The following is a 15,580-nucleotide window of genomic DNA, read 5'->3' on the forward strand; positions in this document are numbered from 1 at the left end:
AGCATTTCATTATATTAAAAAGAGAGAACAATGATAAACTAGGGGAAAATATTTTCACCAAATGTAATCATTGAAAGGCTAATAACTATAATAAAAGGAATTCATACAAATTTATAAGAAAAATAACAATAGTTCAATTGATAAATGGACAACACAAATAACTAAAAAATAAAATACCAAAGTAAACAAGTATATAAAAAATGTTTATGGTACTCCAAATGTTGGTGACATTATCAATTAGTGCAACATTTTCAAGGCAATATAATAATAAATACAAGGAATGTAAACAAATGTCCATAACTTTTAACACATTTATCCTAATCATTAGAGTTTACCTTAAGGAAATAATAAAAAAGAAAGGAAAAAATATGTATATATACCAGTTTATTAATCATGTGTCACTACAATATTAAAAATTTAAATAAGCTGGAAATCCAATAGAACTTAGTAACTTATGCTATATTATGCAACCAGTTATCGTAAGGACAGCATTACTGGGTAATTTAAATGAAAATCAGGATAAAATTTCACTTACTGTAATTACAGTTATTTAAATTCTTATGTTTCAAAAAAAAGCATAAGAAAACATGGAAAAACAGCCATCTTTGATAGTTTAGGTAATTATGAATTTTGCTTTTTTTGAAAAATATACTTTATAAATATCTTCCAAAATTGTCATTACATAGTCAGCAATGTTTTAAAAATCAAGGAGGAAGCCATTTCCTTTCTCAGTAACTGTCCCCCCACCCCCCATGCTTGCCCCAGGAATGAAACCTAATCCTGGTATCTCCGTCTTGGACCTCATCTGAGGAGCCAGGTACCAGAGGTCCCAGGGAGACATATTAAGGGGGTTCCACAGAGCCAGAGAGCTCTAGTGACTGTCAGGTGGGTATGATAAAATTGGCACTTTTGGTCCAGGTTTCCCAAACATTTGCAAAGAATGCCAAGTTCTTTTGAATAAGGCAATGAGTTTGAGAATAATCTCCCTTGGTTGGTAACAGAAAAAAAAAAAAAGAGGAAAGGTAAACTTCAAAATGGGAAGGGTAAGAGAAAAAGCAATCCAAAACTCCAACAATTAAACAAGCAGCTCTGAACTGTCAGTTTAGACCCAGGAAAGAAAAACGTAAAGGTCAGGATAGTTTGTTCCCCCAAAGAAACTTCATGCACTGCCACAAGCAGAAAGGCTACAGGGCACTGTTACCATACAGAATAAATCAGAAACATGGAAAATTGGCTCCATGTAATATCATGAGAACCAATACTCTGAGTCTCCCTTTCCTGAAATTTTCTTTTTAAGTCACTGTTTGGCTCCTATCACCCCTGTACCTGCTCTTCAACTTCCAAAGCACCAAATAATTAATTACTGCTTTCCTTACCCACCCCATTCAAACTCTGCTCAGACAAGGATCTAACTGGCTTATTCAGAGTAAGGGAAATGATTGATGAGCCCATCTTCAATGTAACCGTCCAAGCTCCACTCTAAGATATCTTGTCAACGAGGCCATTCCCCATCCTCCACTTCAGAGTGGGCATGGGACTCAGGCTGACCCAGTATTCCCTGAACACAAAGCCTGTGGGCACATGTGGCCACATGTGTGCACATGTGGGCACATGACCAAGGAAGGTGGCCAGTTCTTTGGTTCTTTGCTCTTCCTGCCCCTGCTTTACCCTTTATCACAAGGAATTGAGCCCCACAGTTTCCAGGCTCAGCTGGCCTTCACTGAAAGGAGGTTGCAGGGCAGGAGAAAGGGGATGTCAATGGCCAATATTCAGCCATGTAATCCAATTTGAGGATGGAGCCAAACACAGAAGGACAAAGACCCAGGATACAGGGAGAGATAAAGAATCCTAACACATTCTTTGAATTCCTTGCTTTTGAATTCTAGACCTAAAGTTCGCTCCATGTAATATCATGAGAACCAATTTTTATTATCATATATCTTATGTATTATCATATATTATCATATTAGTATTATTATCCTATATTTTATGTCCTAAACCAGGACACTTGAGAGTAAAAGGGGCTGCTAGTAATACATAAGTCAGGATAACAGGTACAAATTAGAACTGGTTCAGGCGAACTAGAACATATAGTTACCCTACGTAAAATCAACTCAGCCTTTGGACTTTATAATTAATTGAGCCATTAAATTCTCTTTGACCCTTAACCTACTTTGAGTTGATCTCTATCACTAAACTTCTTGACCACTGCATGAGGCAAAGGTTTCAATCAATAAGAATTACTTCCTAAGTGGTAGAATTTCAGGGTAGGCAGACAAGCATCAACGTCTGCTTTCTTATCCCCCACAATATGTATGTAAAGTTTGCACATTTTGGTATAGCCATTCCAGGAAAATTATAGGGAATTTTGGTGGCTGTACTCCCAAGAAGATTGAAAAAGTGCAAAGAAAACTAAAATCACCAAGGGAACACATATATACTCCACTCTCAGGCTAAAGGAGGCTCTTTGGTGATCTTTCTTTTCACTTTAAAGAGTCTCGATGTCACTTCATCAATAAAAAGAGAGATGTATCAAGAACCAGAAGGAAATATACAGAGGCTTCAGTAACCAGCTCATCCTTTTGTGTCTCACTGCCCATTTCTTATACAGCTAAATCCTCCGGTCACTAAAACATGCTCTTTTTTTGAACAGAAAAAAAAAAAAAAAATCCCTTTCCAGAGGTTAAACTGGTGCAAAATCCTGAAGTAGAAATAAAAGTATAAGCACATACAAATGAAAATATTTACAGATCAAAAGTATTATTATATATAAGCAATTCCCTGCAGGGTTCATTAGGAGCCATTTTGTTCTGGAAGATACATTTTTCTCCTCATGTTCTTTTTAGTAAATTGTAAAAGAATTTGTTTTACCAAAGTTTGTCACATTTATGATATAAGTAACAATGATATCTTGAGTTATCTTGAATGCTGGGTGGAATTCTTCACTTCATTCAGGTGAGAATCTATTGAATCATAGAAAAACTATCAAATCCATTACCCCTGATGATGATAAACAACAGGTTTTACCTGATTCTTAGTCTTGAGCAAAATATAGTGAGGGAGACTTTCTGGGAGGACTGAGTAATAGAGGAAAGAAACAGAATAAGCAAAACTTAACGTGAGTTGTACAAAAAGAGGATTACAAAAGGTAATGGTTTCACTGTCTAGATGCTTGAGTCTGCTTGGTCACTTTCAGAGAATGTCGTCTCTTCTACAATTACAGATGTCTCCAGCAGCCTGAAGCGTTCACTTAGGGCTGGAAACGACCTGAGCATGTTATACATCCTTACACGCAGCCTCAGGCAAGCCACTGAGGGCAGCAACCTCACTCTCCCCTTGGACTGCGACAGCGACTTCAACATTTTGGAAACTTCTCTCTGGAAGATTTTTGTTTTGACAGTGTAGAGGATAAAAATTTGTAATCCCTGGCAGATAGAATAAAAGTTTAATGTTAGATCAGCATTGAGATACAGAATCAGGGAAGAGATTTATTTTACTTTGCCACCCACCCTTCTCATCATGCACAACAACTCCCCAACTCGAGTTTACATCTGCAGCAGCTGAGCACTTTGTTGTCTCAGAGGGCTGAGGTGACGTTATTCTACTATGGAAAGTGCTACATGTAAGCAGTAGAGTTTGAAGACCTGAATTCAGATCCCAGTTCACCACATGTTGGCTGTTATCACCGAGAGGCGCTCTCTCTTGCTGACACCAATGGGGTGTCCCTACAATTCAACTGAATTCTGATACTAACAACCCGAGAGTTAGTGTCAGATTCCACAGGTTAAGTCTCAGTCCTATGACTGCCTTCACTTCAGATGCTAGTCAGAAATATTGGGTCCCCACATTACCCCTACTTCTGTTTGACTTGACAGCAAAGTCGGGAGTTCCCACAACCCACCTCCCTGCTTCAGGTTTGATAATTTGCTAGAACTACTAACAGAACTCAGAAAAGATCTTTATCTTTACCTACTGTTACCTGTTTATTATAGAGGATACAACTCAGGGACTGCCAAATGGAAGAGATCCTGGAACAACGTATGGAGGAAGGTGCACCACCTTCCTGGCTCTTCAATATGTTCACCAACCTGGAAGCTCTCCAAACCCCTTCATTTAGGGGTTTTTACGGAGGTTCCATTATATGGGTTTGGTAATTATATCATTAGCCATTGGTGACTGACTCAATCTCTTGCCCCTCTCCCCTTCCTTTCTTCAGTTTCTGAAACAGGTAGATGCACTGTGGGTCACTTAATTCTTCTTCCAGTTCTAACATTCTCTGATTGTACAGTTCTTGGCATTTTAGTAACATAACTAAAAATTTCGTGCATTTAAGAAAAAAAAATTGTAAGCACTTCTATTCATTGCTTTTCTGTCCTTTTGATTCTGATACAAAGATCAGATGTGCATGAGAAATTAATCCACAAAAGACTGAATACATTTTCTGTACACTTTTAAAATGAAAACTGCCCCTTAATGAAGTCCTGTTGGTATCAGACACTGCTTTTCATTTAATCCTCATCATTTGATCCTAACACCAACCCTATAATAAGCCTTACTATCCCCATGTTACAAATGAGAAAACTATAGCTCAGCTAAATTAAGTAACTTGCCTAAGATTACCCAACCAGGAATCACCGGAGTCTGGAGTTGGACTCAACTCCATTTGGTTCCAAAACTCTTCCAGCCAACATCCTACTCTGCCTCTTGCTTGAACTGCAATAGAAGGATATTATAAAGTATATGACAGCATCTAAGAGTCCCCCATTAATTTCTCATTAACATCCTTTGTTGGAAATAACAGACTAAATGACATCTGTAGTTGAGTAACAGTATTGTGCCAATGTTCACTTCTTTTTTTTTTTTTTAAGATTTTATTTACTTATTTGCGAGAGAGAGAATGAGAGACAGAGAGCACGAGAGGGAAGAGGGGCAGAGGGAGAAGCAGACTCCCCGCCGAGCAGGGAGCCCGATGCGGGACTCGATCCCGGGACTCCAGGATCATGACCTGAGCTGAAGGCAGTCGCTTAACCAACTGAGCCACCCAGGCGCCCCGCCAATGTTCACTTCTTGATTTTGATGATGTACAAGGGTTATAGAAGATACTATCATTAGGGGTGTGCCTGGGTGGCTCAGACGGTTAAGCAGTTGCCTTTGGCTTAGGTCATGATCCCAGGGTCTGAGGATCGAGTCCCCATCAGGCTCCTTGCTCAGTGGGGAGCCTGCTTCTCCCTCTCTCTCTGCCTGCTGCTCCCCCTACTTGTGCTCGCTCTCTTTCTCTCTCAAAGAAATAAATAAAATCTTTAAAAATAAATAAATAAATAAAATTTTTTTAAAAAGATATTATCATTGGGAGAGCTGGGAAAAGACTACCTGGGAACTCTATACTATTTTTGCAACTTCTTGTTTTAAACTATTTAGAAATAAAAAGTTACTTTAAAAAATCCATGATATCTCCAGATTAGCATCTCTAGGGCCCAAGCCTTATAAGGATCTATTTCTAGAATCATATCCTATGAATACTATTGTAGGATACTCTGGTGCTCTGGTAAGATCACCCAAAGACCCTGAGACTTTAACTAATAAAATCAATACATATTGGCAAGAGACGGACCAGTTCTCTGACCAAAAACAGGAAGATTAACTTGATCATTATCCAACAGGTGGTATTTACTCCTCTGATGAAGGCCTTGATGACACAAGGAAGGATGCATAGGGACATAGGTTTCAGAAGGGCAAAACTGGTCACTGGCCATCCTGATGTTCAAAGGAGAGAGATTTATTTTGAGGACGTGAGAAATCTGGTCCTCTTTGTGGAGTACACTCTTTCATATTTAATTCTATGGCAAAGACAGACTGGATAAAATCTCCGGTTGTGCGACTATTAGGAAAAGACCTAGACCATGGAGAATTCATAAAGACACCATCCTGTGAAACTGTGTACTTCTATACTCCCTAAAATCCCAAAGATGTTATTGAAAAACACAAAATGTATGGATCAAACTAATTCTCACTAGTACAAATATCAAATTTTGCTTTTTAAGTAATATCTATAGCATTTAGTAAATGTCTGTTAGAATTATAGCATTCTAAATCTAGAAGGAGCCTTATGTGTAAACTAGTCACTTTAGTGTACATGAAAATCAAATCCTTGTTTAAAGTGAAGATTTCTAGCTCTTACCACATAGATTCTGACTGAGTAGGAAAGGGATGAAGCCCAGGAATAAGCATTTTAAAATACTATGTAAATTCTCACATAGGCAATAATAGTCAAACCCACTTTGAAAAACACAGCACCAATTTTAACACCCCCCCCTCCATTTTATATTTTACATACCTCACTCAGAGAGATTGTATGACTTTTCTAAAATCATATGATCATTAATGGTAAAGCTGGAAGACAGCCTAAATCTCCTTTTAGCCCAGTGCTCTTGCCATTTGGCCACCCTCAATTTTACCAGATAGTATTAACATTTTGTAATGAGCCTCTATTTTATAATGTGCCCCTCACATGCATAGAGGAGAGAGTATCCTTGATTATACCTCCTCTAGGTACTTTTCCATATTCCTCATCACTCTAGGCAACAAACTCATGGGTCAACTGGCAATCCAGACTAAGATTATCCTATTTATTTCCCTTCTGGGGAGTTTCAGTTGGGTGTTAACAACAGTGAAAAACTGCCTTATATTCATTTAAATTTAGTGGCAGGCACATTTCCATTGCTTGAGGCAATAATTCTCAAAAGACACTGGAGAGGGCCACCAGGAATAGAGGGTGAGGTGCTTACAAACATTAAATGTGGTAGTTACAATTTATTTTTTTTATAAACTATTTCTTTTTTTTTTTTAAAGATTTTATTTATTTATTTGAGAGAGAGAGAGAGAGCATGAGAGGGGGTTGGGTCAGAGGGAGAAGCAGACTCCCTGCTGAGCAGGGAGCCTAATGTGGGACTCCAGGATCATGACCTGAGCCGAAGGCAGTCGCTTAAGCAACTGAGCCACCCAGGCACCCTGGTAGTTTCAATTTAAACAGCCAAGCAGCTCCCCGTGCTGCACTATACAGACTCCTCGACATTTGTGGTCCAAATTCATCTAATGCTCTTTCCAATAGTTTCCATTTTGTATCAAAGACTTGTCTCCTCAGTGATATTTGACCAGAGCCCAAAACAACCAACATGATACCAACTTCCCACAGTGGTTACTACTCCCAGTGACAACAAGACAATCATCAAACACTGCAGTTGCTTCACAAAATATTAGACAAGTATAGCCCATCCTGATATCAAACATCCTGATTATCTACAATGAAAGATACACATGAGCATGTTTCTTGCATGAGAAAACTGGAAATCTAGTTAAGGAGATGAGACTTGAATGTATAAAAAGTTAATTTTTGAGTACAAGAAGAAAAGGGACAAATGAACTTAGAAAATTACAATAATTCTACTTAATTTGATAAATTATATTTATTAATTTAATTCATAGTAAAATTAATAAAGTTAGAATTAAAGTCATCACTTCAAGAGTTTAAAGCCTCTAAGTAAATAATCTATGTGGATTATACCAATGTCAGTTTCCTAGGTTTGACAATGTATTATAGTTACATAAGATGTTATCATTGAAATAGCTGGGTGAAGGGTACATAAGAACTCTCTGTACTATTTTTGTAACTTCCTAGGAGTCCAAAACTATTTTTTTTAATTTTAAGGAATTGCATAAGAATGGGCATAAAAAACAAAAGGAGAATTTTGACCTTTTTGCACAACACAAAATCTTAGTAAGTCTATAGAATTTCAATTAAAAAAAAGATTACTGCCAAGAATTAAATGCCAAGCTAATTGGTGGTTCATGTGTCATGATACCTAAAGAAAAATTACCAGGTAGGAAAGTCCTCATTCATATTTATCAGCTACCTATTAAACAATTACTCAAAAATATACTAATGAGAGATTCATTAAAATTAAAAAGTCAAAATAACAGGACATTTCAATATAAAAGGACTAGCAAAAGGCATTGAGACTATTTAAGCATAAGAAATTGTAGGCATGTCAACTATACTTCAATAAAAAGAATTTTTTAAAGAAAAGAAAATGCAATTGAGATAATTATCAAATATAATCCAATCTCTTGAAAGAAAATAACATAGACACTCTAATTTAACAACAATAATTGCAGAGTAAATTTTAAGTTGTACCAATAAACCGAGAGACCAGAAGCAACAGCTACACTGTGTTAATGTTTTTACCTCAAAAAGGGAGGAGTCAATATATATTGTTTTATTCTGGAAATTGAAAATTGTATCTTACAAAGCTGTAGTAATGTTTAATAAACAAAGATAATAATTAACAGAATGAAAATGTCCCAATAATTAAAGAAGGCTAAGTAAAAGAATGCATAATTTTTGAGCACAATATATATAAAACTTAGGAAGAAATGGATTGATGTGAAAAAAGAATAAGATGACAGAATAAGATCAAACATATTAGTTTGACAGCTAACATTCAGCTAAATAGCTAAAAGGTTAACTTTTTTAATAAAATGGAAAAACAATGAGAAAATGATTCAAAAAAAAACAAATCTAGGAGCACCTGGGTGGCTCAGATGGTTAAGCATCTGCCTTCAGCTCAGGTCCTGGGATGGAGCCCCATGTTGGGCTCCCAGCTCAGCAGGGAGTCTGCTTCTTCCCCTTCCTCTGCCTCTCCCCCTGCTCGTGCTCTCTCTGTCTCTGTCTCTGTCTCTCTCTCAAATAAATAAATAAAATCTTAAAAATAATAATAAAAATTAAAAAATAAATAAAAAATTAAAAAACACAAATCTAAATATATGGGATCTAAAATGAGGTAAGTCAAAATCACAGTGCCACAGAAAGCTTAAAGATAAAAAAAACTGTATAAATAGATAAGATCAAAGAAAAACAAATTAGAAGTTGCTACATTAATATATGGAAAATCAAATTTAAGACAAAATGGAACTGAGAGCGACTTGTTATAATGATGAAAGATACAATGTACCAGAAATATGCAATATCCATAAATTTCTAGGAACATGATAATACAGCATTAAATTGTATAGAGACAAACAGTAAGACTCCATATACAGAGGGAAAAGTCTTTGTAGTATTTTTCATCAGAGTAAAAGCCACTGTTCACTATGAGAGGAGGCACAGAGTTAAGCACAGAGAGAAATTCCAATTTCAAGATAAGTCTTTCAATAATGCATATTTGTTTTATCTTAGAGGTTGACATTCTCCATGCATATACACAAACAAAAATCCTCTAAGGTCAAACAGAATTATCTTCATTTTTAATCTAACATTTTTGTTCATTCATGTCACTATTTTTGCCATGATAAAAATTAAAAGGTGACTATAATCCTTAGTCTAAATGTTCTGCTTCTTAGAGTAGATGCCCCCAATATATTAATAGAATGGGTTACAAAAGTGAAAAAGAATATAAGTCTTCATTGCCAATTTTAAAACAAAATATGAATGGAATATTTTTTAAAGATTTATAATTAAATATCTTGAGATAAGACTCAAGGAATAAAAGCACCTTCAGTCTTATGTATAATTATGTTATAAAAACAACTTCATAAGGTTCTGCTCTTCAAACCAACACTCTTGCATATAGCAACTATTAACTCTGGACCAAATAGTTTTTAAAAACCTACCTGAAGATACTGAATGACAACTAAAAGCAGTCTGAAACTGGAAGGAGAATCTACAGTTGGGAAAAAGGGAACTGTAACTGGGTAGGATTCCTGTTTTGTTTTGTTTTTAATATCTTTTAGCCAGAAGGCACAGTCTGATCAGCCCACACAGGGTGACTAAACCTGGAGTTTAAATAGGCAGTCTTACTAGGTTGAAAAACTGGAAGACAGGGTTTAGGGCAACTACAGAATCTGAAAAATAAGGAAGAATATTCAGACTATCCAGGAGGAAACAGAGAGCGGGAGGTCCAGATTCTGTTTATAAATTCTGCCCAAATCTCTAATTGACCTCTGAACTATAAATGCATGGAGTGAACTCTAAGAAGCCTGTCTGAAGCTAAAAAGACTAAACAGAGGTTTCCAATGTTGTCCTCCCTAGAGGAGATAGTTTTCAGTTTTAGTCCAGCTAAGTTAATTATACGCTAACTCCATTCTTGGTAGGAATAATACAGAATGAAGAGTTGCTACCTGTATTATCTACAATGTCCAGGAGACAACCAAAATTACTAGAGTGAGCAGACAAGGATTTTAAATGTTACTATGATATGCATAGGGTGGTAAAAGAAAATGTACTCATAATGAACCCGAAATTAGGAAATATCAGCAAAATAAAATCTCTGAAAAATGATAAGAAAAAAACTCTGAAACTAAAAAAAGTACAATATCTGAAATAAAAATCACTAGAGAGTAAACAGCAGACTGGAAATGATTAAAGGTAAAATCAAAGTCCTTGAAGATGGATCGCTAAGATGAATGTGATGAAAAGCAAGAAGAAGGAATGAGAAAGAATCTGATGAATAGCAAGAAGAAGGAATGAGAAAGAATAAACAGCTCAGGGACCTGTGGAACAATATCAAATGGTCCAACCTACATATAATTAAATTCCCCCAAAAAAGAAAGGTAAAAGAACAGGATAGAAAAACTATTTGAAAAAACAAAGATAAAAAATTCCTCTAATTTGGTGAAAGATATAAATAAACAGATTCTGGGAGCTCAGTAATCCCAAGCCGAATAAATGCAAAAAAAATAATATCTGGGTATATCTTGGTGAAAATGCTAAAAATCAAAGATAAAGAGAAGTTCCTGAAAGCAACCAAAGTAAATAATACAGTACATATGGGGGGGGGGAAGAATATGAAACACTGAGGATGTCTCGTTAGAAACTGGAGCAAGTTTGTGAAATGACTTCTTCATAATACTAAAAGGGGAAAAAAATCTATCAACCCATTATTCTATATTCAAGGATGATATCCTTCAAAAATGAAAGTAAACAGAGGAATAAAGAACTGGAATGGCAACAGAAAACAAATAGTAAAATGGTAGATATAAATTCACCCCTATTAATAATTACATCAGCTCTAAATGGACTAAACACTAATTAAAAGATGGAGATTGTCAGAATGAATAAAAGGTCTTACCCTTTTGTTTGCTATGTACAAGATACATACTTTAAATGTATGTATCTACTTGTTACATACAAGATACATACTTTAAATGTAAAAGCACAGATAGGTTGAAAGTGAATGGATTAAAAAATACATACCATTCAACCAATATACACAAGAAGGCTGGAGATCAGATAAAACAGACTTCATGACAAAGAGTACTATAAAAGTTAAAGAGGGACATTTCCAAAGGATAAATAGTTAATTGACTCAGAAGATATCACAATCATAAATGTATATGCATCGAATAGCAGAATTTCAAAATGTGTGAAGCAAAAATTGACAGAATTATAGGGAAAATAAACAAATTCACAATCACAGTTGGAGATCTTAATACTCCTCTTTCAGCAATGGAGAGAACCAGACAAAAATATTGGTAAGGATAGAAATTTTAAAAAGGAAAAGAAAGACAAAATTCAGCCAACCCCACTGTGGTCTAAGCTCCAATAGTAACTGTAACATTGTCCATATCAACCATATCAACCATATGAATCCTGGTGAGGAGCTGCCTTGAACCTATTACATGGGAGAAAAGGAATCAGGGGGTGTTTGCCAAGCCAGTTGCTGGACACAATCTCTTCTGCTAAGAGAAGAGGGATTAATGTGGTCTAACCTTACTGCAATTATATTCTATGAACTGTGCCCAGGAAAGGACATAGTAGGTAAGTCATAAAGAGCTTTCTTCCCTCTTCCTTCAAAATGTATTGAAAATAGAGTCTCCTAAAGGTAACTAAGCAATGACTTTCAAGGTCACCTTTAGTTTAGTCCAGAGTGATATCATCCCCACCACTGCATGATCTGCTGCCTTCAGAGTAATCCACACCATACCTGAGTAGTGTTGAAAAGGCAGAACATGTAGTTGAAGATATGCCTGATGTCATCATTACCAATTAGCATAAAGTACGCCAGAATCCAGGTAACTCCAAAAACAACTGTGATAGATAATGTACTAAGAATCTTCTTTAGGGATGAAACCTTTTTTGTGCTAGGTAAGAGAAAGCAAGAAAGAAAACATGATTTTATTTCTTAATACCATTTTACTTATTAATATCATTGTTACCCTCTAATTGAGAATACATATTCAGGTGCCCATATATACTATTTAACAATATTATGCATTAGGTAGAAAACCATGTTAGACCTATATCTGGGTAAAATCTGATTTAGCAAGCTTCATTAAGGAATACAGTGAAACTTGCCTAAAAGCTTAGGAATAAACAGTCCTTTATATACTACTGCAGGCAAGTACCACACACACACACAAAAATAAATGTTTTCTTTGGAAAGGAATTTTATCTTGGTGATTATTTTGTGGATCAGCCGGTGAGAAATTCCTTTTCTGGGCATCTGGGACCTTCCCACAATGTAGGGTGATATGAGAATGAAAGGTCATTAAAATGTAAAAATGAAGGAATCTGAACTCAGCCATATGACTTACCAGTGGGATGTTAGCAATTATTCCATAAGCAGAAGCTTGAAAGCATTTTGCTGACCTTTTTTTATTGTTCTTTGGAACCCTGACACCACTATACTGAGAAGCCTGGACTGGCCTAATTGATGATGAAAGACTACACAGAACAGAGATTAGCTTTCCCAACTGAGCAGCTCCCACTCAAAACCAACCACCCACCCATCACCAGGCACAGAAATAAGTCATCTCAGGTCATCCATCCGTTTTCAAGAAGACCAGAACAAGTACCTGACCAACATTCAGACTTATGACAAATAATAAATATTTGTCACTCTAAGCCAATAAATTCTGGGGTGGTTTGTTATGCTGCAAAAGCTAACTGATACATGAAAGATAATTTGTTAAACAATTAAATTGTAACCTGCTTTTCACTGTGACTAAGCCAATTTAAGAACCATGAACTGTCAGCCAAAATCTAGAAAGTCAAATTTGTTGCTGTCTGTGGCCAAAATGATACTGTTTTGTATAAAGGAAATATAACCTACTCTGCAATTAGGCTAAGAAAATTTTACCAAGATGTTTCTGCATTGCTATTAAAACAAAGGTTTGAATGATTATCAATGATAGTCTTTTCCCCCACATTTCCCCACAATATGGATTATCATTCATATAGGAAAGATGATACTTACTCTTGATCAGTAAAGCACATATTAAAGATGGTATTCCCACTAATGACAGTTGTTTTCACCCATCTGTTCATACTAAATGGATCCATTTGGTGACCAACAAAGCTCACAAATGTGCTTATAATAAATATACTGGGGATAAACACTGTCTTGTAAAATTAAACCTGAATTCATGGGCTCATTAGCACTGTTTTCTAACCAGTTGTGATGTGGAGGTGTGGTTAAGGAGAGTGTAGATCTGCTTAATAGTTTCTATTCTTTACCTCTCCAACTGAAAGCTTTTTTGTTTACAGGGACAACAATGAAAATGCTTATTGAGGTAGGAAGGTTCCAGTAAGGAGAGAAGCGGCACACATGGGAACTGATCAACCAGAGCGCACATGGCCGCCTGCAGGAAATGTGGACGCAATGTTGCCAGATGTTCCAGTTTTTTCAAGAGAAAATATAATTTTTAAATGAAATCTCCCAATTTGTATATGTTTTAAACTAATTTTAAAAACTTAAAGCCACTATCAGATTCAAGAAACACATGTAAAATATAGCCTGTAGGTACTAGTTTGTAAAATGAAATACAGTTACTAGCATCTCCTCACAATCTTCTCATTTCTTTAATGATTCAAATCTGATTTCTTGAATATTTGCGGTTGGGAGAGAAATTTTCTTTTTTTGAAGTCTTTGTGTTTAGTTTTTAGTTGGGCTCATACAGCATGAAAGTATGTTATGTAATGCAGTTCCATATTGTTGGGAGAGGAGGAGAAGATTTACTTTCTGAGACAAAGTTTAAAAGAAAATCTGCCCTGCAAACCACATACCCTTGCCATTGTCCCAGAAGTCTGAAACTCTTAGGCTCTGTGGATGTATTGCGGAGCTGTATTATGTACTACATGAGTCATGCCTGGAAGCACCCCACTAATGGGTAATCTTACCTTGTCAGATTCTGGTTAGTATTCCATATCACTTTGACTATAATGATAATAAATATAACAATATTGTTGATGAGGATAATGGTGATAGGTATCATGAATGACCACAACAACGGACTTGTTATAAGACTATTGTTTTCTGAAACTGCCAGCCAGCAGCTATGGGGAGGAAAAAAATGATTTTAGTAGATTAAAAATGTTATACATACTGGTTCTCTATGCTATTAACATTACTGACATTCACTTTACTGAGAGAATTGCTAAAAGCCAATATCCCTTGGCATATTTGAAATGACTTTCAAGAATTCAACCACTAGGAAAAAAAATGAAAAACATTAGTTCTGCCATATTTCTTGATGTATGGGTCAGTGGAAAGGAAACAGCTTTTAAATCAGGCAGTCCCAAATTAAAAAGTCACTCTATCACTTACTAGGTGTCTGACTTTCGGCAAGTTATTCTTTTAGTTCATTTTTGAACATGGAGCACATCTAGGTGGGTCAAAATTTTAAAGGTACAAGTCATCATGGAGAGACAACTGTTCCTACAATTATCCCTCCTACAACTATCCTTAGTCACCTAGGTTAGTCTCCAGTGCTAATCAATGTTTGTTGTGTATTCTTCCAGATTTAGGTTATGCATATGTCAGCAAATAAAGTTTTTTTCTGATTTTTAAACAAATAATAACACATGGTACCTCTATAACTTCCTTAACAACATATCTTGGAGATCACTCCAGATGAGATTATAAAGACTGCCATTTTTTTATAGCTGCATACTACTCCATTATTTTGTAATAGAGTTATTTACATAGTCACTTATTAGTGGACATTCTAAAAGTTTGATGTTTAAAATATTTTATTTTTTTAAAATATTTTAATAGTTATTTAACCTCACTGCATCTGTTTTGAGGTTTTTGTTGTTGTTATTGTTGCAAATGGTTTTGGTGGGTTTTTTTTTTTTTTTCCTCATTTGTGAGGTATAGTAATCACTTCCTGGCATTGTGGCAAAAATGAATTCATTTATTTAATAAGTATTTATGGGATACATGCTATGTAATATCTAGTTCTAGATATCAGATATTAGCAGTGAACAACAAAAAAGCCCCAAAATTTCTTCTTCGTGACAGCTGGGAGCCTGCTTTTCCCCTCTGACTGCCCCTCCCCCAGCTTGTGCACGCTCTCTCTCTCTCTTTCTCTCTCTCTGACAAATAAATAAAATCGTTTAAAAAAGAGAGAAATACACACAAAGACAGCCCAGATTTCTTTTTTTTTTTAAATTAATTATTTATTTATTTGAGAGAGAAGGAGAGAGAGAGAGAGCAGGGGGAAGGAGCAGAGGGAAAGGGAGAAACAGACTCCTCACTGAGCAGGGAGCCCGATGTGGGGCTCGATCCCAGGACTCTGAGATGAT

General features: G+C 35.9%; 1 protein-coding gene across 3 annotated transcripts in view; it reads right to left on the reverse strand.

Moving 5' to 3' along the window:
- Positions 1-208: 208 nt before the first annotated feature.
- The window catches only part of ADGRG7 (adhesion G protein-coupled receptor G7), a 67,671-nt gene continuing 52,299 nt past the window's right edge, over positions 209-15,580 (reverse strand). For all 3 annotated transcript variants that reach the window (XM_027582058.2, XM_027582059.2, XM_027582057.2), the window contains 3 exons: positions 14,174-14,329; positions 11,979-12,135; positions 209-3,425 (listed from right to left, as the gene is read on the reverse strand). In XM_027582058.2, coding sequence (XP_027437859.2) covers positions 3,165-3,425; positions 11,979-12,135; positions 14,174-14,329 — 574 coding nt within the window. In that variant the 3' untranslated portion in view covers positions 209-3,164. The remainder of the gene's footprint in view (positions 3,426-11,978; positions 12,136-14,173; positions 14,330-15,580) is intronic.

Source organism: Zalophus californianus, chromosome 1, assembly GCF_009762305.2.
Source record: "Zalophus californianus isolate mZalCal1 chromosome 1, mZalCal1.pri.v2, whole genome shotgun sequence".
NCBI classification, from domain to species: domain Eukaryota; kingdom Metazoa; phylum Chordata; class Mammalia; order Carnivora; family Otariidae; genus Zalophus; species Zalophus californianus.